A 23412-nucleotide genomic window follows, 5' to 3' on the forward strand; every position below is an offset into this window, starting at 1 on the left:
TGGCACGTTCAGCAGCGGCGCGTGCAGCGTTAATGGCTGCAGGCTCGCATTAGTGCTGGTGGGGGATGGGACGGTTTACACACGAGCTCTGATCTGACGCGCCGCTGCAGAACCATGCTGTGAAAGCATCACTGAAAAGTGCTCCAAGTTACTCAGGTTTAATGCAGTTATTCTTTCACATGCACTTCGTTTAGTATCAGCAAATAATATATTAGACTCATCATTCAATCGAAATGTTAAATTCTTCTTTTTTTATGGAATACTGTAGTGTTTATTGTAAACAATTTATCTGTGCACTTACATTTTTACAAATTATTTTTGTAAAATTCATGTGCCCTCGTTATCTTTAATCAAAAACGTTAACCTCCCCTCCCCCTCAAAAACGACTTCTCTTCTCTTCCGGTCAAGAGCTATGGTGTCTTTGGTAAATGCTGGGATAAACAACAGCGGGAAAAAACTGAAGCTGTTGTTTCACTTTTTATAGAAATCAATGCATTGACCAGTGCTGACGTGATCCATGGGGGAGTACACTACCCTTAAAGATTTAAAGGAGATTACCACAACATTACTCTTAGGACATCGCAAACTATTTCTTTTATGAATATGACTTAACCTGATGGAGGACGCGCTCAGTCATTCAGGCAGTTGCTCGACCTCAATTTTGTAAGCAACGAGTGCATCTTTGGTTTGGTGTTTTTATGAAGAGCAGACCCCGTTTTTCTCAAGCTGTAACCCAAAGGCAAGTCGACTGCTCGTACGTGAGGTGGTGGATGTCACTGAGCAGTTGATGACCGTATCTTTTAGTACACTCTTTGACCTATGAATGTTTGGCTTGACAGCATCTACTCTACACTGTCAGAGAGCAGGACCTCGTGCCTGTGTAACACCTTGCCTGCTCTCTATGAATTTAAATTGAAACGCTACACTGGCAGCCCTTTTGTGCCACTGTTTCATGAACATTCGGGGAGGTTCACAGATGCTGATGGGTTTTTCTTTCCTCCATAGATGGGTCTTGCATCTGCTAACGGCCCATTCGGGCAGCAGTATGCACAGGGTTCGGTCCAGCAGATGTCCAGCGCTGGATTAAACGCTCAGATACAAAACAAGGCAGCTCTTCCCAACAGCCTCCAGCCCACCCTGAAGGGTGCTTCCAGCGTGCCAAATCTGGTGAGTAACCGTCAGTGTTCATTTTGACAGCCATTTTTGATTTAGTCTTAGTCTTTATCTTGAGACCAAAATGCTTAATAGTCTTTGTCACATTTAATTTGAGTCTTTCATAGGTTTAATCGATGAAAAGTCATTGCATTTGTCAACTTTTAGTCATTAATTTAAGTCAAATTGCAGTTACCAGCATTTATAATGGTAGCTATTTTATGTGTAGACTTCAGACATTAATAGTCATTAATTCTTCTCTCTTTAAACCAAATCAATTAAGCTTATGAGAAATTTGAATCAACGATTGAATTTGGAAAAACTTGAATAAATTACAACAATTTTCATTTTTGGGTCAACTATATCAAGTTAACTTGAAAAATCACAGTTTTTCATATATAATGTATATAATTTTTTTAAAAGCAGAGTAAGACAAACACGAAAGAGATAGAAATTCAGCTCCTTTTTCAGATACAGTAGGTTTACTTGGTTAACATCTCTTGTTGGTTAAAGTTAATGACACGGATAGGTAGCCTACTTAATTAGGAATGCTGTCTCTTTAAGACGGAAGTATTACTGGCACGCATTCAGTTTTCACCCACCTGTTTGTGTTCACTTAATCCATAACCAGCTTATGAGAGATACTCTACATGATGGACATTTGGACTGTTGTATGTGTATTTGAGCGCTGAGAACTGATCGCACGCTGTATATGAGAACTGAAGACGTGGAGCGTGAGCGCAAGAGAGCACCGCCATCAGCGCGATTCCACTTTCAGAAAACACAACAAAAGTTTACTCCAGAGAAAAATGGGACCTTTGGTCGTACCCCTTTTGGTGCTGAGGCCATTGTTTCAGATCACTAGCTCGCATTTTTTTGGCCTATCCATCCACTGCGGCTGCCATACTGAGACTAATGCAAACGTCTCTTATCCAATTGCGAATGCGATTTCAATGATAGGGACGCACATTTTGAAATACAAAACAGTAGCCTGTAGGATGTATTTTGAATGTCCGGTAGTCCTCAAATAACATTATAGTCACGTCTCGTCTTTTTAACGAAGACGCAGCATAAATTTCATCAGTTTTTATCTCTTCGTCACACATCTATTCAGCAGCTATGTGACAGAATATGATGCAAAGAGTGGATAAACTGGATAAATGAAGTCTAAAATTATTGTTCGAACGGTCATATTTGAAAATTGACCTAAACTGCTCCGACATTGTGTAATAAGGTCAACAAAGTATATTTATTTTAATCTGCTTTATTTCCTTCCTTTTTTTTAACTGACTAGTTAGAGGTCAGTAAGAGTTTTATTATTATTATTATTATTATTAAAGTGTGCATAAATACGTTGATTGGTTTCTGAAGGATTATATGACTGAAGACTGGTGTAATGATTGAGCTTTGCGTCACAGGAATTAATTCGATTTTAAAATACGTTCAAATTAAAAACAGGTATTTTAAATTGCAATAATATTTTACAATTTTATAGTTTACAAATAAGAAATGTTATAACAATTCTGTGTTGTTGAAGCCAAGAGGACAGAGCACATTGTTTTGATTAAGGCGTAAAATGGACGCTTAACACCTCAGCGAATAAAATCATAACTTCACAGCCTCTCGTGGCTTGAGGCTTTATCTAACCCACTGAGAATATTTAGAAAGATTTGTTTCTTTATATAATAACATCCGAAATGGATCTTGTATCTAATCGAAACTCTTCCCTCCAGCTGCAGCAGCAGGTGCCCTCGGTGGGCATGGTCCCGGGACAGGGGGTGTCGACGGGCCCCACGGCCGACCCGGAGAAGCGCAAACTGATCCAGCAGCAGCTGGTCCTGCTGCTTCACGCCCACAAGTGCCAGCGGCGAGAGCAGGCCAACGGTGACGTGCGCGCCTGCGCCCTGCCCCACTGCCGCACCATGAAGAACGTCCTCAACCACATGACCCACTGCCAGGCGGGGAAGTCCTGCCAAGGTGAGAGGCAAAATGAGACCAGTTATGTTAATGTATAACTGGACTCCGGCACTTTACCCCAAGCTCTGAATTTTATAGAAGTCATGGTCATGTGCCATCTCTGAGTCGATCTGAAAGTGCCTCCGTCTCTCTTTGTCCATATTTCGGTGGTGACTGTACATCTCAGTGTTGTTAAACTGTCTGGCCGGGCACTCAGGCTTTATGTAAACTTGGGAAGTCACTCGTGGCTCTTGTGGTCTCACTGTCGAAGTATGAAGGAGTCTGGAACGTCGAAACCCCTTTTATTCCTTGACATGATTTCAATTGGGCAGAGTGTTTTATTATGGTGAAAAACATATGTCAAGAGTATTACGTCTGATTTATTAGTTGTGCTTGTTAAGAGGAGCATGATTATTTATATCGCTCTTGAATACTTGGCTTACACTGCAGGAGGGACCTTAATATCATAACCCATTTTGCACATTTCCACAGCAGAAACCGAGATGGAAAAACTGTTTAAATAACCAAGTTGCTTCCATTATAATCAACCACACTACATTGGTTTGACACACATTAGTTTCTGTATATCTGTGTTGTCTTGCACAGAAGCTCTCGTCACTTTGTTTAAACTAATACTATTTAAAATTACAAATATAATGTGAATAGTTTACTTTTGATATTTAGTTGATAAAATGGTTAATGACGGCCCAGTAACATAGAAAACAATTATCTACCTTCAAACTTGTTGCCTTTTTGAAATTCACTGTTAGGATGTTGAAATCAGCCACAAATCTGAGGAAGTTGTGTTTGTGAATGGGCATCTGAAGGGTTCTGTCTGTCTTTAGAAATCTTTAGACTTTATTAGGCAGCTCAACTCAACACTGCTTTGTGTACGGGTGTGTGAATGCTCGGTGTTGTAATCTGTAATGATTTTTTTCTCCGTTTCCACAGTGGCTCACTGCGCCTCGTCTAGACAGATCATCTCGCACTGGAAGAACTGCACCCGGCACGACTGCCCCGTCTGTTTGCCCCTGAAAAACGCCAGCGACAAGAGAAACCAGCAGCGTAAGCCACACTCTCATTTAAAATAAACCACCTGCACCGATACATTCCCTGCATGAGTGCATTTTCATAGATCAAGGTTATACTTCATGCTACTGCATGGCAACACTGAATATAAAACAAACAAACAAATAAAGTTCCTAGCACATGTGATTTAATTAGTACGGTTAATGATTGAATCTCTAATAACTAAATATTTTGCACAAATGTTTAGTCTCTTATTAGGGCCATTGAGATTTTTTTTTTTTTTTTTTTTTGCTGTTTGATAAATGCAAAGAAAATGAAAATAATCCTTTCTGCCCTGATACACAAAATCGACCGTTTTAAAAGTATAGAAACATCTACATTACTGATTGAAATATATGAACTTTAATGGGTTTGTTACTCTACTGATTGTGTGTTGAGATGCGGGGTGCGTTCAGATTGAGTGCTGCCATCTGTAGGTCGTGTGAGCAGCTCTGAGTGTGAAAGCACGAGACCAGCAGCGGATTCCGGCAGGCAGCAGGACTGTAATCTGACACTGCGGGGGAGGGGCTCCACCCCTGGTTTTTCAGAGGGGGGGCGGGACACACCGAGCTCCCGCTCTCTGATTGGACAGCCGGTCACTGACTCGTTTAAATCCCCCTGTAGTGGCAACAGAAGCACGCTCTCTCAGTGTCTCATGCAGTTCTGTTCCCTGCCGCTGCTCGAAAGTGTCCTGTGTTTGCAAAATGGCTATTCCACTTCAGTCGCTTCTGTTTCCAGATCAAGTGGAATTACTGCAAGATTGCAATTATTCCGAATAGAAATAATTCTTGAAATGCATTTATTACATTTCAAAGCAAGACAACCCATATGACTAGGATAAAGTTAACTGATAGATATCCCCATCCTTCCCCAGTTGATTTACATCAAGATTTATAGACTCTTATTTAGTACTACATATCTTCTTAAATGTTGTTTTAAATATTTTTCATTATTTATGCACTAATTTTGCATATAATTCCAGAACATAAATCTAAACAATGGATAGCGCAAGGTTCAAAGTTGTTTTATTTAGTGGACAAATTAAAGTTTAGATTAAATTAAAGATAATCTCTCTTTATCAAAAAAAAAAAAAACCTTTGGAATATATGAATAAAAGGAGTTTGATTCAACCAAATTGTTTTCTTCTATTTGCAGCGATGCTGAGCTCTCCTAACACTGGCATGCAGGCTCCGCTGGGCCCTGTGGGTGCGACTCAGACTCCTGCGTCCTCCATCAGCAGCGGCACGCACATAGACCCCAGCTCTATGCAGCGGGCGTACGCTGCACTCGGCCTCCCGTACGGGAACCAGCCGGCTGCGCAGACGCAGGTCGCAGGACAGCAGACCCAGCAGCAGCAGATGCGCTCTATGCCTGGACTAGGTATCAACTTCAGTTCGCAAGGAAATCTAAAAAGTGTTTGAATATTTATTGCGAACAATACAAGGTTCCATGTTCATTTATTGACCTTGAAAGGTGCTCTCATTCTGTAACTTCATCTTGCATCGTATTGATTACTGTGAGCCATTTACTAAACATGCACACAAGTGCATCAAAATTTTATTGCATAATTATATTTGCTAAATGCAATTTTTCAAATATCTTCAAACATGCCCACAAGTGCATCAGAATATTTAATACATAATTGCATTCAGTGCAATTTATCAAATAATATCTTTAAGCATGCACAAGTGCATCCCAATCTTCATTGCATAATTAGATTTGCTAAATGCATGGGTAACGATCAAAGATCTTTGATCAAAGATCAAAATTGGTGCTTCATTGTCTATAAACGATCAATTTAATTGCATCTGCTGTCAGTATGGATAGAAACGTCATGCTGCTCCTCATATTGTGTATGTGTGTGTAACCCCTGTCTGGTTTCCTACAACATCTTCAGGCACTAACCAGATGAACATGGGTGGTAACGGTATGAATGATCAGACGAACCTTCACACCGATTCCTCTCTCCCCTCATCCCTCAACAAGTGAGTCTCTTCACCTTCACCCCTCACTTTTAACCTCTTACACACACACTGCAGAGCGAGAAATGTTCATCTGTAGAGTCCAGCAATGTAAGAGAGCAAATAATGTCATTGGAGAATGATTTTACAGAAATTCTGTATCAATAAATGGTTGAATATGGAATTCTGAGATGATAAAAGGGAATAATATTTGAAAAACAAACTTAAATAGATTTTTGTATTTGGCTTGATTTTGAGAGAAATGTCGTCACACCAGTACATTCTTTGATTTTAGCTTGAACAGTGTATGTTTTCATTAAGGCAAAACTTGAGAACTAATGTTGTAATCCTGCTCCCACAGTCAGATGATGCCTGATGGGTCGAACATGGGCGGCACGGGGAACCTGCCCACAGCTGCGCCGCTGTCAATGCCTGGCATGAAGAAGCCCTGGCACGAGCACGTCACTCAGGACTTGAGGAATCACCTAGTGCACAAGCTGTGAGTTGAGGAAGTCTTCGTATTTCAAGATCACCATTTGTCAAGGGCAGTTCTCTTAACCCTGCATTTCCCTACAGAGTTCAAGCCATATTCCCGACCCCAGACCCTGCAGCACTGAAGGACAGACGCATGGAGAACTTGGTTGCTTATGCACGTAAGGTGGAAGGGGACATGTACGAGTCTGCCAACAGCAGGGTAAAGCGCACAAACCTTCTTGCTACTTCTTAACCTTCTTTCAGGATGGTGTTTTGTGACTGTGAGAAGGCACCAGGTGGCTCATGTTTTTATATTTTGTGTCCAGGATGAGTATTACCACTTTCTGGCTGAGAAGATCTATAAGATCCAGAAGGAGCTGGAGGAGAAGAGAAAGTCCAGGCTGTCGAAGCCTCAAATGGGTGCTCAGGGTCCTCAGCAGCCTGGCCTTCCCCAGCCCAACACTATGGGACCTGGACAAGCCATCCGGCCTCCCAGTTAGTGGCTTCATTTTTAATGCTTTGACTTTCTTGTTGTTAGATTTCCTTGGCTGCTTTCTTGATTAGCTGCTTAAAACATGCCTTATTTCCTCAGATGGACCTGTTCCTATGTCCAATGTGCCAAACCAGTTGATGGCCCGGATGCAGGTCCCTCAAGGTATGGTTTTCATTCTGTATACATGTATACACTACTGTTCAAAAGGTTGAGGTGGTTAAGTTTTGGAAAAGAAGTATCTAATGCTCAAAGTAGATTTATTTGGCTAAAACTACAGTAACAACAGTAATATTGTGAAATATTATTACAATTTAAAATAACTGTTTCTGTTTTAATGTATTTTAAAATGTAATTTATTTATTTGATGCAAAGGTGAATTTTCAGCATCCTTACTCCAGTCTTTAATGTCTTTCTCAAAATCTTACTGACTTTAACAGTTCTTCATTCTTCTATATTTTCTGTGATTTCTTTTTGGCAGAATGTAATAACTTCATTTCTGAAAACAGCAGACTTTATAAAATTTTATCAAGTGAACGCATAGGGTCAACCTTAATTGATTAATTTATGGCAATATTATCAAAAATGAAAATGATTTGCATATTACAGAAATGGAATCGGTTGTGAATGCCATTTCATGTTGGCTTGAGTAGGATAAAAGCAGTCGGGCAGGTCGTACTGGTAGTGCAGGAATTACTCTGAAGCTTCAATCTCCCATTGAACAGAAAATCTCTTTACCTTCTTTTAATGTGTTTTTTCAGGGATGGGCCAGTTCAACCCGGTGACCATGCAGAGCATGCAGATGTCCCAGTCACCGGTGGGAGCTCCCCGGGCTGCGTCCCCTATGACCCACCCCCCTCAGATGGGCATGGGTAACGTTCCAGCGGTGAGCAGCAAGAACTGATTCCAGATTGATGCCAGTTTTGGAATTTTTGATTTTAAAACACTGTATATTTAGTCAGATTGAAATGTTTTCTCCGTGTATTTATAGTCAACATTGTTCATGAGATGGGCGCCATTTTGGATTTTCACAAAAACAGGATTGTTTCACTAGAAAGAAAACTTATCAATAGCTTTATCATTCATGTTGTCAGAATTGGTTTTTAAGACAAAAACATACCTTTGTGTCTAAATGCTGATTTATCTTCATTCTTTTGCAGATGAGCATGTCTCCCTCCAGGATGCAACAGGCACCAGCAATGATGGGAGGCCATGTTGGCAACATGGTGGGCCAGACGCAAAACCAGAACCAGTTCATGAACCAGACGTTCCCACCCTCAGGCGGGGGCATGAATATGAATGTAAACCTGGCTCAGCAGTCGGGACAGACTGTCCCACAGGTGAGGAGTCAGAATTGTCACGCCTTTAGTACGGTTTCATTGTTCGTGGTGTTACTCCGGTGTTAATAAGAGATGTTTCACCACCCCAAATGCTTTTTGTCTTCCTGTCATAGAGTGCATTAGTGCCTGCCCACTTTTTCAGCGGCATTGGTTCCATTCATCTTCATAGATATTAAAAAGAAAGTTATAAGCTATGAACCTAATCAGCTACATTTACTACGTTTAATTTGAAGTAAAAAGAATGTAAAAACTCAAACAGAAACACAAAGTTACAAGACTGGGTACTTATCGACTTGAAAGAGGGAAAGAACTGCAATCCCAAAATTTAAATGGAGAAATATAGAAAAATATTTATTTAAAGTTAAATATATTTCATAAGTTCAAAATATGCATAATTACATACAAATATGTAAAAAAAAAAATTGAGCGCATAGGAAGACCAATTGGATTGCATCATTAGCGGGTGCTTATTATTATTATTTTTTAAATAATGATGCAGTCTGATGGGTTCAACAAAAGCTTATCCCAGTGATTAACATCCTCTGGGCTCACATTAGATCTGTCTTTAAAGGTTTAGGAGTTATTGTTAAAACCAGTCCTCCTGTAGGGAAAACGAATGGAGTTTTTAGCTCCGGAACCCAACTGTTGTAGTTTGTTGTGCTGTGTCTGAGTTGGTATACCCTGCATCTCTCCTCTGCAGCAGCAGCAGCAGCAGCAGCAGAACGCTAACCTGACCCTGAATCCTGTGGGCCCTCTGGGCACCCCGTCCACCCTGTGCTCCACCCCTCCTCCGCCCTCCGCCTCCACCCCGTCAGCTGCCGCTAGCCTACAGACACTCCAGACCCAGCCTTCCACGCCGGCCTCAGTCGGGGGCCACGTCACGCCCACTCACATCCCCAGCGGCTTGCCCCGCCCTCCCTCAGCCCTGGGCTCCTCCCCCGCCCACTCCCAGCCGCTCACGCCCCTGCAGCCCCAGCCTGAGCCCTCCCTGCAGATGCAGCAGCCCACCTCTGTGCAAGCACAGCAGCCCCGCACTCCGGTGAGGATCGTCATGAAAACACAGCCTCGATTGCAGCTGTATGCCATGACACCCTTAACTCATGTCCCTTCTCGTTTGTCTGTCCGTTAGCTCTCTCAGATGGCCGCTAGCGTTGATAATAGAGTTCCTACGCCAGCATCCGTGGCCGAGACCCACTCCCAGCAAGCTTTGCCCCCCGACTACTCTGCTGCCGAACACAAAACCGAGCATCAAGAAGATGAGCAGGAGTTTGAATCTGGGAAAAAGCAGATTGATGTCAAGATGGAGGTGTGACTTAAACTTAAAAAGGGCTTAAAATTGTGTTTCTTGAATGTTTTGCACTACCGTTCAAAAGTAAGAAAATGGTGAATTAATATTAGTAAGAAATTACTGTTAATAATAGTAAGAAATGTTATTCAACGAGGCATTGAATTCATCAAATTTTTGAATTCATCAAAGATTTCATAATCGCGCAGTAATATCATCTGCAAATTTGTTTACATAACTTGTCAGTGAACTACGCCTCTGTAGTAAATGCTGCTCCATCTGAAAGCACGTGATGATGATTTCCTGCTGAATACAGAACCTTCTTTACTAACAAAATGCGCATGACAATCACATTCGATTAATTGTGCAGCCCTAATCATGTGACATGATAATGATGCTGAAAATTCAGCTTTGCATCACAGGAATGAATAACATTTAAATATATCTTCAAATAGAAAACTTGAATTGAATTGTGATAATTTTTTTATTGTATTTTTGATCAAAAACATGCAGCGTCAGTGAACAGAAGAGACTTCTTTCAAAAACAAAATATTACAGACACCAAACTTTTGAACGGCTCTGTATTTCTTTGCACTATAGATTTCTTGATTTTTCATTCTTTTGAAGATATTCATAGTCTCTCAATGTAATATTGACACTTATTATTGCATTTATTTGTTGAAATTGTTTTGGCTTGCTAGCTGTAATGCCAATTTATTGCTTATCATTCTCTAGTTTCCTCACTAACTCTTTGAGTCACGTTTCCTCGAGACTCAAGTCTAATGACACAGTCTTTATTAAACATCTAAACATAATTCTTTAGGATGACGATGTCAAACCTCCTCAAGTAAAAGAGCAGCCAGAGTCTGTAGAACCTAAACAAGAACCGATGGAGATGGAGGAGAAGAAACCAGAGATAAAGACCGAGCCGAAAGAGGAGGACGTGTCCAGCAACGCAGCATCCGGTCAATCTGCCCAGTCGCGCAAGAAAAGTATAAACAATATTCTGAAAACACTGAAACCGCATTTAATAATATCTGCAACTAGAATAATCACATAACATCATAATTTGTTACAGTTTTCAAGCCGGAAGAGCTCAGACAGGCGCTGATGCCAACACTAGAAGCTCTGTATCGTCAAGACCCAGAGTCCTTGCCCTTCCGCCAGCCGGTGGATCCCGCTCTACTGGGCATCCCGGTAAATCCCATACACCACCATCTTTAAATGTTCTAAATGTATGAAATCAGCCTCTTCTTAAAAAAAAAACTGATTTTATCCAATATTAGCCAGTTAATACTGTTGAGTTCAAAGATATCAATAAAAACTTTTGATTGTTAAAATATATGTTGTTCTTTTTTTATTTTCCCAGGACTACTTTGACATTGTAAAGAACCCAATCGATCTTTCCACCATCAAGAGGAAGCTGGACACGGGGCAGTACCAGGAGCCCTGGCAGTATGTTGACGACATCTGGCTGATGTTCAACAACGCCTGGCTCTACAACCGCAAAACATCTCGAGTGTACAAGTACTGCTCGAAGCTGTCCGAGGTGTTCGAGCAGGAAATTGACCCCGTCATGCAAGGTCTGGGATACTGCTGTGGGCGCAAGGTAAGAACTTGAGCTTCTTCATCCAAGAAAAGAGTGGTTAGCTTGATGAATCCTCCACATGAGCTCTAGTTCAGCGTCTCTAGATATTTTTTTAATTTTATTTAAAGATACATTTTTGAGATAAAAACTTTATTTGTTTTATTTATTTATTTTGAGGTATGTAGTAAACACATTTGATATTAAATGCATTTAATTATATAAAAATGTTTTTGGCTAATTTCAATTCATTTTGGTGAATCGCTAAAAAATTACTAAAACTTCTGACTAGAAATAAAAACAGGAAATATACAGGTGGTAGTATTAGAATATAATCAAAAAGTTAATTTATTTCACTAATTCCATTCAAAAAGTGAAACTTGTATATTACATTCATTCATTATACACAGACTGATATATTTCAAATGTTTTATTTTATTTTAATGATTATAACCGACAACTAAGGCAAATCCCAAATTCAGTATCTCAGAAAATTAGAACATTACTTAAGACCAATACAAAGAAAGGATTTTCAGAAGTCTTGGCCAACTGAAAAGTATGAACATGAAAAGTATGAGCATGTACAGCACTCAATACTTAGTTGGGGCTCATTTTGCCTGAATTACTGCAGCAATGCGGCGTGGCATGGAGTGGATCAGTCTAGTATATAATCACACACACACACACAAACGTAAAGAAGAATATAATTAATTTATTTGTACATGATTTATACATACATATTATGTACAATAACAATTAAATCCGTTTGGCCACCATGTTCAATGGAGAAGTCTGATCTAGAAAATTTCCAGGCAGCATATCCCTTCCCATTCAAGCTGTCCTGGATGAACGTGAATTCTTTTTTTCCATTCAGTTAGGAATTTGCAGGCATATTTTCTCTTTTTATTCGCCATGTCTCTTTTTTCTTCCTTTTCCCCTTCTTCTTCTGCTTCTTTTTCCGTTCTGAATTTGCCACGCTTGACTTCGAGGTGAGTCTCGAATAAGTTCTTTAGGGGCCGTTCACATATCGCGCCTAAAAACGCGTGGAAAATGCTAGGCGCGCTGCTTTCTCTTTTTTTTCAAAGCGCTCGGGCAGTTGTGCCCCTGAGGCGTCTGCCTTTGCTAAGCAACCATGACGTGCTCTCTCCATGAAGACGCGGAAATTTCAGCAAAGGATAAATGAATTTGCAGCTCTAAAAATCAGTTGCTGTAGCTCTGCTACTAAATCAAAATGGCAATCCATATACAGCTATGATCCGCTGTTCCTTCATCTTGGCTGAGCTTTCAACGTTGTTACGGGAAAGGATGAAGCTGATTGGTTAGTTCTTGTCACATGACCCGCGGTGCGCTTGCGGCATTCTGAAAAGTTGAAACATTTTTAACTCGATGCAGTGCGGACGCGCCTGGAAAAAACGGGCGCGTCGCTTTCATTATGAGCGCCCATACCGCGCGTCTACATAGGAAATAATGAACTTGAGCGCGCAAAAGACGCGATATGTGAACGGCGCCTTATTATTGTTCGGTCTGAAACTGCGCCCAATGACGGATGGTGTAGCAATATTGTTGCCCGGGTGGAAATCGGGAGAAAGGTCGGCCCGGGAGATTTCCGGGAGGGGCTTTCAAATTCGGGAAAATCGGGAGGGTTGGCATGTATGAGCATTGGCACTGTGTGCAGGTGCCATGTCCTGTTCGAAAATGTAATCTGCATCTCCATAAAGTTTGTCAGCAGCAGGAAGCAGGAAGTCCTCTAAAACTTCCTGGTATGGACCTCATGGACCTCAGAAAACATAGTGGAGCAACACCAGCAGATGACATGGCACCCCAAACCATCACTGACTGTGGAAACTTTACACTGGACCTCAAGCAACGTGGATTGTGTGCCTCTCCTCTCTTCCTCCAGACTCTGGGACCCTGATGCAAAATTTACTTTCATCAGAGAACATAACTTTGGCCCACTAAGCAGCAGTCCAGTCCTTTTTGAAGCGAGACGCTTCTGACGCTGTCTGTTGTTCAAAAGTGGCTTGACAAAAGGAAAGGCGACAGCTGAAACCCATGTCTTGCATAAGTCTGTGTGTAGTGGTTCGTGAAGCACTGACTCCAGCTGCAGTCCACTATTTGTGAATCTCCCCCACATTTTTTAATGGGTTTTGTTTCCCAATCCTCTCCAGAGTGCGGTTATCACTATTGCTTGTACACTTTTTTTTCTACCACATCTTTTCCTTCCCTTCGCTTCTCGATTAATGTGCTTGGACACAGAGCTCTGTGAACAGCCAGCCTCCTTTGCAATGACCTTTTGCGTCTTGCCCTCCTTGTGCAAGGTGTCAATGGTCGTCTTTTGGACAACTGTCAAGTCAGCAGTCTTCCCCATGATGGTGTAGCCTACAGAACTAGACTGAGAGACCATTTAAAGGCCTTTGCAGGTGTTTTGAGTTAATTAGGGATTTTCCTTAGTTGTCAGTTATAATCATCAAAATTAAATGAAAATAAACTTTTGAAATATTTCAGTCTGTGTAATGAATGAATATAATATACAAGTTTCACTTTTTGAATGGAATTATTGAAATCAACTTTCTGATAATATTCTAATTATATGACAGCACCTGTAAATATATAAAAGCAAATTTTAAAGATTACTAAATGCTATAGTAGGTATGTAATAAAAAAGAACTAAAATATCACTGTGTTTAATAAGTTGCTCTTAACAGAATTGCATTTTCTGTCTCCACAGTATGAGTTTTCACCTCAGACGCTCTGCTGCTATGGCAAACAGCTCTGTACTATCTCCAGAGATGGCACATATTATAGCTACCAAAACAGGTAACCAATTGCATGATCAGTGGTGTGAGGAATGAGAAGGGGATGAATGACTTTCCAAGTGGGACTGTGATGCACTGAGATCAGGCGTGTGACGTTTAGTGCTCAGTTGACTCCATGTTGTTTGCACCTTATAAAATAGTCATTAAAGCAGGTTCAAAGGTTAAGCGTCTTGCTCTAGGGTACAGTGGTAATACTTTGTGGGTCAATCATGTGGGTTTTTGAATCTCTGTTTGCTTCAATGTGAAGCTTTTCTTGTTATTAGTTGTTTTATTTTTATTAAATAATTTTAAAATATCACAAAAGAAATATTTAATTTTAGCAGTTTTAGAATTTTCTTTAGTAACGGTAATAGTAGTAAATTACTGATATTTTAAAGTCATTATAATCTATAATTACCGTTTTTCTGTATAGTGTAGCCCTGCAGAATTTGTTTTTAATTGTTTTGTTGTTGTTTTTTATCAGAAAACTAATCGCAATTAAATGTTTTCCCTCAAATCCCACAGCCTTAATTAAGTTATTACAGAAACGATGTGCCTGGAAGAGCTCAAGTGCTTCACTTTTCCATAACTGGCATTAGTGCATGTTTCTCATCTCATCACATTGTCTTCGTTTCTGTTTCATGCCTTTAATTTGTTCCTAAAAAACAAATCAGAAAAGGCATGTGGTTACTTTCTAGTGCATGAAAGGACATATCATCCTGTAGCTATCCATCATTTTCTTTGATTTATCGCTCATTTGTGAGTTTGAATGCTAACCTGTGCTCTGCCTTGGCCTGTTTGCTGTGTGTCGATGTCTGTCCGACTCTACGTTCTGCGCTCTTGTGCTGTTCTGCTCTCCGTGTGCCGGTTTGCCTGTGCTCTTGTGTGCTGGCTCCAGTTCACCCAAATATGGCCTTGTTGCCGACAGGTATCACTTCTGCGAGAAGTGCTTCAACGAGATTCAGGGCGACAGTGTCACCCTGGGAGATGACCCAGCCCAGCCGCAGACGTACGTATCTTCTGCCGCCGAGAAGGCTTTGAGGTTTTTCTTGGTTAAATTACGGTGTTTATACTCAAAACTGAGTTGTGCATGTATGAAGTAGAATTTATCCTGTATGTGTTCTGCAGTATGATATCAAAGGAGCAGTTTGAGAAGAAGAAAAATGACATGTTGGACCCTGAGCCGTAAGTTTAGTCATTTTAATGCTTGTAATATTCATTCGAATAGTATGTATACCAATGAATATGTATGCAAATACTTTGAAAGTGTGACAAAATATCCACTCTTATCTAAATAGTTTTTAACAACACTTTCTGTCTAACAGGTTTGTTGAATGTAAAGACTGTGGCCGGAAGATGCATCAGATCTGCGTACTACATTATGACGTCATTTGGCCAACAGGGTAAGTGTTTTATCTCCCTGTTCTCCTGAAGAGTTTAGCATGACATGATCCTACAGCTGCTTTGTTTGTCTCTCCTTCCTGTAACAGTTTCATCTGTGACAACTGCCTGAAGAAGTCAGGGAAAACAAGAAAGGAAAACAAGTTTTCTGCTAAAAGTGAGTGCTTTCGAAGCGTCTTCTTGCTTGCCTCTCTGTCTGTTTCAGAGTGAAGTAACGTCTGTGTTTTTCTGAGCAGGGCTACAGTGCACGAGACTGGGCTCGTACATCGAGGACAGAGTGAACAAGTACTTGAAGAGGCAGAATCACCCTGAGGCCGGAGAGGTGTTTGTGCGGGTGGTCGCCAGCTCTGATAAGACTGTGGAGGTCAAACCTGGGATGAAATCTAGGTAACATCACAAAGAATGAATATGAATTGAGTACAGTTGAAGTCATTTCAAAATTTATTAATTAATTTATTTATTTTGAATTCATGTTGACGAAATCTGCCATGTACAAGCTGATTTTGCATCACATAATTTCTTTGCAGGTTTGTTGACTCAGGAGAGATGGTAGAAAGCTTTCCCTACAGAACCAAAGCACTTTTTGCGTTTGAGGAGATTGATGGAGTGGATGTGTGTTTCTTCGGCATGCACGTCCAGGAATATGGATCTGAATGTCCCTTTCCTAACACCAGGTACCATGCAAATACCGATCAATGAAAAAAAAGTAACAAATTGCATCTTGAACAGGCTGTGTTGACCAATTGTCATTTTACTACTCTTTCCAGACGGGTATACATATCATATCTTGACAGTATTCACTTCTTCAAGCCTCGATTGCTAAGAACTGCAGTTTACCATGAAATCCTCATTGGATATTTGGAGTATGTTAAGAAACTAGGGTAAGTACCACCTTGAAGTTGAAATATAGTATGTGTAATTGTATTTGGTCTTAAAACACTTGCTTTCTCCAATGTTATCAAATGACCAGTCCACTATATTTTGCTATTTGAGCAAATGCAAATGCAAATAATTTATTAATAGTACTGTTGAATTAAGCCAACTATGACGATTTCCACTGCTGAGAAACCTGGAAATGTGAAAAAGGTCCATGGCATTGGTAGGGTCATGCACTAATGGATTTGTTTTTTTCCACCTACAGGTATGTGACTGGTCATATCTGGGCCTGCCCACCTAGTGAAGGTGATGACTACATCTTCCACTGTCACCCTCCTGATCAGAAGATTCCCAAGCCTAAAAGACTGCAGGAGTGGTACCGCAAAATGCTGGACAAAGCCTTTGCAGAAAGAATCCTCCATGACTACAAGGTATGCCAATGCTGAATTTGTTTTTAAGGAATTTGTGGTCTGTAAGTTTTCATTCACAACAGGTTAACATCACACTGACACACATATGACTCACAAAATGACTCACTTGTGTTGTGCAGGACATATTTAAGCAGGCCACCGAGGACCGGCTCACAAGTGCCTATGAGCTGCCCTATTTTGAGGGTGATTTTTGGCCCAATGTTTTGGAGGAAAGCATCAAGGAGCTGGAGCAAGAGGAGGAGGAGAGGAAGAAAGAGGAGAATACAACCTCCTCTGAGATAACAGAGGTCAGTCAGAAAGCCAAATGGTGTGAACGAGTATTTAGTGTAGTCTGTAGCCATTTAATAAATGTCGTCTTTTACCACAGGGAACCCAAGCTGACAGCAAGAACGCCAAAAAGAAGAACAATAAAAAGACCAACAAAAATAAGAGCAGTGTGAGCCGCGCAAGCAAAAAGAAGCCTGGGATGCCGAATGTAGCTAATGATCTGTCCCAGAAGCTATATGCAACAATGGAGAAGCACAAAGAGGTTGGACTGGACTCATTAAATTATTATAATTTATTTTTACCTGAATATCATTTGTTTTGCACTGAATGTGCCAAGTGCTGACCGGAAACCCTCTCGTTTCTTAAATTCCAGGTCTTCTTCGTGATCCACCTGCATGCTGGTCCACTGGTCAATAGCTTGCCTCCAATAATGGATCCAGACCCAATGCTGACCTGCGATCTGATGGATGGTCGTGATGCCTTCCTGACACTGGCCAGGGACAAACACTGGGAGTTCAGTTCCCTACGCCGCTGCAAATGGAGCAGTATGTGCATGCTGGTGGAGCTACACAATCAGGGCCAAGACAGATTTGTGTACACTTGCAACGAATGCAAGCACCACGTAGAGACACGCTGGCATTGCACCGTTTGTGAGGTCAGTCTTCTCTTTGGGCAAACCTTCCTTGACAGCTGTCTCCACCTGTAAATACATCACCAATCTCCAGATATGCAGCAGTTAATTAACATGTGATGTGATTGGTATGATTATCCAAAAAAAAACTAAATTATTCTTCTGATTTCTTTCAGGACTTTGATCTATGCATTAACTGCTACAATGCCAAGGGCCATGAGCACCAAATGGTGAAATGGGGTTTGGGCCTGGACGACGACAGCAACAACCAGGGCGGTGAAGCCAACAAGAGCCCACAGGAGAGTCGACGCCTCAGCATCCAACGCTGCATCCAGTCACTGGTGCATGCCTGCCAGTGCCGCAATGCCAACTGCTCTCTGCCATCTTGTCAGAAGATGAAGAGAGTGGTGCAACACACCAAGGGCTGCAAGCGCAAGACCAACGGAGGCTGCCCCGTTTGCAAGCAACTCATTGCGTTGTGCTGCTACCATGCCAAGCACTGCCAGGAAAACAAGTGTCCCGTGCCCTTCTGTCTCAATATCAAGCACAAGCTGCGGCAACAGCAGATTCAGCAGCGGCTGCAGCAGGCGCAGATGATGCGCCGGCGCATGGCACTCATGCAGGGCAGAGGAATGCCACCCAGTCTGCCCTCCCCAACTACCTCAGGAGGTCCGGGGACGCCCAACTCTCAGCAGCTGCAGCAGCCTAATACGCCTCAGACCTCGCAGGCATTAGCCAACCAGCCCCAGCAGACGCATCAGAATGTGGCTGCAATGCCGCAACCATTCCCCAACCAACCATCTACGCCCGGGTCGCAGGGTAAGTCAGGGCCGCAGTCCTCTCCCCTGCCCCAGCAGCAGTCTCCCCTGCCCATGCAGCCTCAACAGCAGCCGCAGCCCTCTCCACAGCAGCAGCAGGCTTTGAAGGTTGCAAAACAAATAGAGATGATGACCAAAGCTCAGCAGCAGCAGCAGCAACAACAGCAACAACAACAGCAGCAGCAGCAGCAAGGCTACAGGATGAGTATGAATGGCATGCAGATGAACCAGCCTCGCATGATGACTCCCATGCAGATGATGGCCCCTCGTGGCCCTCAGATGGTTCAGAACATGCAGCCTGGCCAGTGGCCAGCTGGGATGCAAGGGTCCATGCAGAATCCGCAGGCACCTCTGCCGCAGCAAGTGCCACCGCAGCCAATGGCCATGGCCCCGCAGCAGTCTCAGGTAGTACAGACACCTCAACAGGCGCAGATGATGCAGCGCGCCATGATGCAGCAGCAACAGCAGCAGCAGCAGCCTCGGCAGATGCAGGCTGTCATGCCTCCCCAGCAGGCACAACCACAGACCCCGCAACAACAAGGCATGCAAAGAGGGGTGGCCAGCAGCATCGCTCCAGGAGCACTGCAGGACCTGCTGCGCACATTAAAATCTCCAAGTTCCCCTCAGCAGCAGCAGCAGGTCCTCAACATCCTCAAATCGAACCCACATCTCATGGCGGCATTTATCAAACAGCGGACAGCGAAGTACCAAGCCAGCCAACCGCAGCAGCAGAACCCGCAGGCCATGCTCGCAGGTCAGCCGGGAATGCAGAACATGGCTGCGATGCAAACTGGCCCCGTGCAGAGAGCCGTCATGCCGCCGCAGCAGCCCCAGCCAGCTGCAACCCAAGCCGTGGCTGCCCTCGGACCCCAGGGACAAATGATGAACCCTGCACACAACGGAAACCAGCAGCTGTTCCGCAGGCAACTAATGCGCATGCAGCAACAGCAGCAGCAACAACAACAGGGAGTGATGCCTCCAGCACAAGGGAGATTTCCGCAACCTCAAGGTGCGCCCAGTTACTCGCAAATTCGCATGCAGCAGCAGATGGCCATGCAGGGAGGCGCCGGGCCCATGGGTCAGATGCCGCCCATGGGTCAGATGGGCCAGCCTGGAATGAGCATGGATGCCCAGCAGAACATACTGCAACAGCGCATGCTTCAGCAGCAGCAGCAACAACAACAACAGCAGCAGCAGCAACAGATGCTGAAGCAGCAAATGGGATCGCCGGCTCAGGCTGCTTCCATGAGTCCCCAACCCCACATGCTTGCAGGACAACAGCAGGGAGCTCACTTACCCGGACAGGCCATGGCCAATGCACTGGGCAACCAAGTGAGGTCACCTGCACCCGTGCAATCGCCCCGCCCCCCGTCCCAACAGCCGCCACATTCCAGCCCATCCCCGCGCATGCAGCCCCAGCCCTCGCCCCTGCACTCCGGCGTGTCCCACCCCAGCCTGGCGGGACCCATGCCGGGCCACATGGACCAGGCTCACCTGTGCACACCCGAACAGAGTGCAATGCTTCCGCAACTGAACACGCCAAACCGTGGAGGGCACCCCAATGACATGAGTATGGTTGGGGACACATCGGGAGACACGTTAGAGAAGTTTGTCGAGGGATTGTAGCATTAAGAGACGTTCTTTTTGAGGACAGAGGTGTGTTTCCTACACAGGAAATTAGACAAAATAAACTGTAATAGGTTTACACAACCAATGGACTGCTTTTTCTTCCCCGTTAGAGGGATTGAAATTACTGTGTAAAGAGCAGAATCACAAAGGGTATTTTTCTGGGAGGGTTGTTGGACCGGCCGAAATGCAGTCCAGGTCTACAAATTACATTTTTAATTGTTTTCTTTGTTTTGTTTCGGGGAGGGGGTTACTTTGAGCTTATGGACTTTTTAAATGGAATATCTCAAGGCAAAATATTTGATTTTATTATTGAAGACTTTCGTTTTGTATGTTTGCAAACTGAAATGCGTTTTTTTTTTTTTTTTTTTTGCCGAGTGTGTGTGCGTGTTTAGGGACTGTAAGATACTCGGTGTGGAATTAGGATCAGGAGCAATCCTCATTCCTGTCTGATACGTATTCACATTTACCAGGTTTGGAAAAGGAACGCACCGCCTTTTTCTCTCCAAACTGTGGAGTTTGTACAGAGGACCTGTATTCATTTGTACAGAAAGGAGCTTGGCTACTGCACACACACACGAACACGCGAGCAAATTGTGAAAGTTGCTCTTATTTTTCAAGGTGCCCAAATGCGTTAATTTATTGGCCTGGATTCAGTAGTTGTCTCTTAAGATGTAGGAAGATGTTCCTGTTTTTCTCGTTTGATCTCTGAAACATCAATGATGTCCCCTCCACCTCGCGTATGAGGCCGGAGCTTCTTCTGACTGCTGATTTGTTCAAAGAGTTCTTCAGTCAACCTCTTATGTTTTTCTCCTCATGAAACTTGAATTGAAGGTGAACGATTCTTTAATGTAAATCATGCAGCTTGATGACATACTGTAAATAAAAGGAAAAAAAGATTGAGATCGCTGTATAAACTGGTTAAGAACTTGTTTCGTACTTATATACCATATTGTTAAATAAACTGTGTGCAACAGACACGACCATTGTGCTGACTTGGTTTGCGTGTTTTCACAATGCTGATTTGAGGTAAATAATATGCATGGGTTTTAAACTAACACCTGACTGTTTCCACATAAATCTTAAAATCATTTCACAGTTCTTTCTTTCTTTCTTTGATCTAGAAAGGGCAGTGTATGATTTCTTTCTTTTTCTTTTCGGATTCACTTTATCTAATGGAGAAGTTGAATGTACATTACATATCAGATGTGCCACAGAAGTTCAACTATCCATCTTCAGCATGAGATTGGAGTGTGTGCTCACCACTGGCTTCACTGCACCTTCTGGTGCCTGAAAGGTGCCACTGCAGTTCACCATTTCTGAACACACTGCATGTTTCGTTTTAGGTTTGGATGTGATCGAATTTATAGAAGGTGCATCTTTTTTCTTCTTCTTTTGCACGAGTCTTTGCTCTAAATCATGGACTGCAGGTAATCAATCTCGTTTCGACCAATGATTGGAAGTGTGGTGCTTAATGATTAGCAATTTAGCCAAAAAAAAAAAAAGAGTAAATGTCATAATTTTGCATGTTTCTAGATTTTATTTATTGAAACTGCAAGTGCTCTATTGCAAGCTCCACGCGCACTGGAGAGAGAAACCCCGCTCTGAGCGATCCTGAGCAAGAGATGACTAACAAGCACAAACAACTACAGCTCAAAAACGAAATATGGTTGTTGCTCCTGCTGAGGGCTTAATCCGATTTACAGGAATTACACTTACATTTTTCCTTAAACCCATATATTGTGTACGTGGCTTGTTAAATGCACTTTTCTGCACACTGCCAGAAACTGAAGTAGCCTGAAGTTTATATATATGAAGGCATCCAATATTACTTGGTGGTGTGGTGCAATTTTGACGACTTGTATTATAATTGTGAATTCGGTTCTCATAATTATAGGTTCTGATTTTCGAAAGCATGTTAATGTCAGGACCTGGGCTTCTGATGTTGTTTTGATCAAACCCCATCATCAGACGCTCAGTTCTGTGTAGATCACAGCTGTGAGAAGTCAAACATTCCAGCTATTGCTGCGTTAATGATCTTAAAGTGACCCCTGTATTTCTTGTGGATGTAAATGCCGTATTTAAAAGCATGTGTCCCTCTCCTGGAAGTTTGCGGTGTGTACGTGACCTCGCTCTCGTTGTGTGTGTTCCGGAACGATACAAAGGGCCCGACACAAACGGTGAAACGGTTCACTTTTGGCGTTTAATGAATTGAATGATTTAATCTGTGCCTACACACTATATTTTCATCATTTTAGTGAGTTGTCCTGCGAGATTTGCTACCCACGATGGAAACATTTAACAGATGTTCAGAATCATCACACAGAACGCGTTCTGCGTTCGATCGCGCAACGTTCCATTGTTTTCTGCGTAAACACGAGCATGCTCACAGTTGCAGCACATTTTAAAACCGCGTTTCTAAACGGGTTAACGTGTCTGCACTCTTCATTCATCATCGCTACTGTGTGTTTATAAACGCAAGAACACGTTCTGTGTGAACGACACACAGTAGCTGTTTTTTAGACTATGGCCTTTTGAATTATTGCATGCACACAGCTTTTTTATTAGTACAAAAATTTGTTAATTAAAAAAACTGCCCAGTTTTGACATCCTAATTGGCTCAATCTAAAGTTATTTATTTCGTTTATTCTTTTATCATCCCATCATTTATGAGCTCAAATTAAATTGATTACCTAGAATGTCACGTTTCAAAATTCATGCCATACCGCAAGCATAAAACAATAAATAAATAAATAATTAAAAAAAACATTGAAAGGCAATGATGATAAAACGTCTTAAATTAGAAATGTTATTTGATCAGTTTTGTCTAAACTGCCTGAAAATGTACGGTTAACACTAACAGCACAGTATTTGAGTTTTTTTTTTTTTTTTTTGCTTTCGTATTCTTAACAGTAAGATGTAATCCACATGATGTGCTACTGTAAATGCGTGACTAATAACTGGCTGTTTTACCTCCATCACAGCGCGCGCTCATCAGTCACTGCGCCTCCTGCTGTCTGAGTGACGCAACTGCAGCGGAGCGCGTGGCGCACTTCATTTCTGAGCGCACTGGATTCACGTTTCACTCCGAGGAGCTGGATATGATCACATCCAGCCAGGACGCATTTTCTTTTGGGTTTATAAAATTGTAGAATTTTTGAGAACAGTTATGCATGCTTTATCCTTTTAATAAATCAAAGCATTAACCCATATAAATGTTTCATTAGAGGTTTTGTCATTGAAATAAATTTAAAAT

At 42.3% G+C, this 23412-nt stretch overlaps 1 protein-coding gene across 17 annotated transcripts in view; it reads left to right on the plus strand.

The window, feature by feature from the left end:
• LOC127951841 (CREB-binding protein) overlaps positions 1 to 21134 on the plus strand; it is a 38315-nt gene extending 17181 nt beyond the window's left edge. The window contains exons 3-31 of one of the 17 annotated variants that reach the window (XM_052549898.1): positions 1006 to 1167; positions 2886 to 3129; positions 4060 to 4173; positions 5332 to 5556; positions 6074 to 6161; positions 6499 to 6636; positions 6714 to 6831; positions 6938 to 7106; positions 7204 to 7266; positions 7863 to 7987; positions 8262 to 8441; positions 9145 to 9480; positions 9571 to 9747; positions 10550 to 10718; positions 10805 to 10923; positions 11096 to 11335; positions 14040 to 14128; positions 15005 to 15115; positions 15235 to 15291; positions 15432 to 15509; positions 15597 to 15664; positions 15744 to 15894; positions 16035 to 16181; positions 16275 to 16388; positions 16649 to 16814; positions 16934 to 17101; positions 17182 to 17343; positions 17455 to 17736; positions 17889 to 21134. In XM_052549898.1, the coding sequence (XP_052405858.1) occupies positions 1006 to 1167; positions 2886 to 3129; positions 4060 to 4173; positions 5332 to 5556; positions 6074 to 6161; positions 6499 to 6636; positions 6714 to 6831; positions 6938 to 7106; positions 7204 to 7266; positions 7863 to 7987; positions 8262 to 8441; positions 9145 to 9480; positions 9571 to 9747; positions 10550 to 10718; positions 10805 to 10923; positions 11096 to 11335; positions 14040 to 14128; positions 15005 to 15115; positions 15235 to 15291; positions 15432 to 15509; positions 15597 to 15664; positions 15744 to 15894; positions 16035 to 16181; positions 16275 to 16388; positions 16649 to 16814; positions 16934 to 17101; positions 17182 to 17343; positions 17455 to 17736; positions 17889 to 20156 (6528 nt within the window). In that variant the 3' untranslated portion in view covers positions 20157 to 21134. Of the gene's footprint in view, positions 1 to 1005; positions 1168 to 2885; positions 3130 to 4059; positions 4174 to 5331; positions 5557 to 6073; positions 6162 to 6498; positions 6637 to 6713; positions 6832 to 6937; positions 7107 to 7203; positions 7267 to 7862; positions 7988 to 8261; positions 8442 to 9141; positions 9481 to 9570; positions 9748 to 10549; positions 10719 to 10804; positions 10924 to 11095; positions 11336 to 14039; positions 14129 to 15004; positions 15149 to 15234; positions 15292 to 15431; positions 15510 to 15596; positions 15665 to 15743; positions 15895 to 16034; positions 16182 to 16274; positions 16389 to 16648; positions 16815 to 16933; positions 17102 to 17181; positions 17344 to 17454; positions 17737 to 17888 lie in introns of all 17 variants that reach the window. The other 16 variants (XM_052549899.1, XM_052549890.1, XM_052549895.1 and 13 more) reach the window with 16 other exon arrangements.
• The last annotated feature ends 2278 nt before the right edge of the window (positions 21135 to 23412 follow it).

The sequence above is a fragment of the Carassius gibelio genome, chromosome B3 (assembly GCF_023724105.1).
Source record: "Carassius gibelio isolate Cgi1373 ecotype wild population from Czech Republic chromosome B3, carGib1.2-hapl.c, whole genome shotgun sequence".
NCBI lineage: Eukaryota > Metazoa > Chordata > Actinopteri > Cypriniformes > Cyprinidae > Carassius > Carassius gibelio.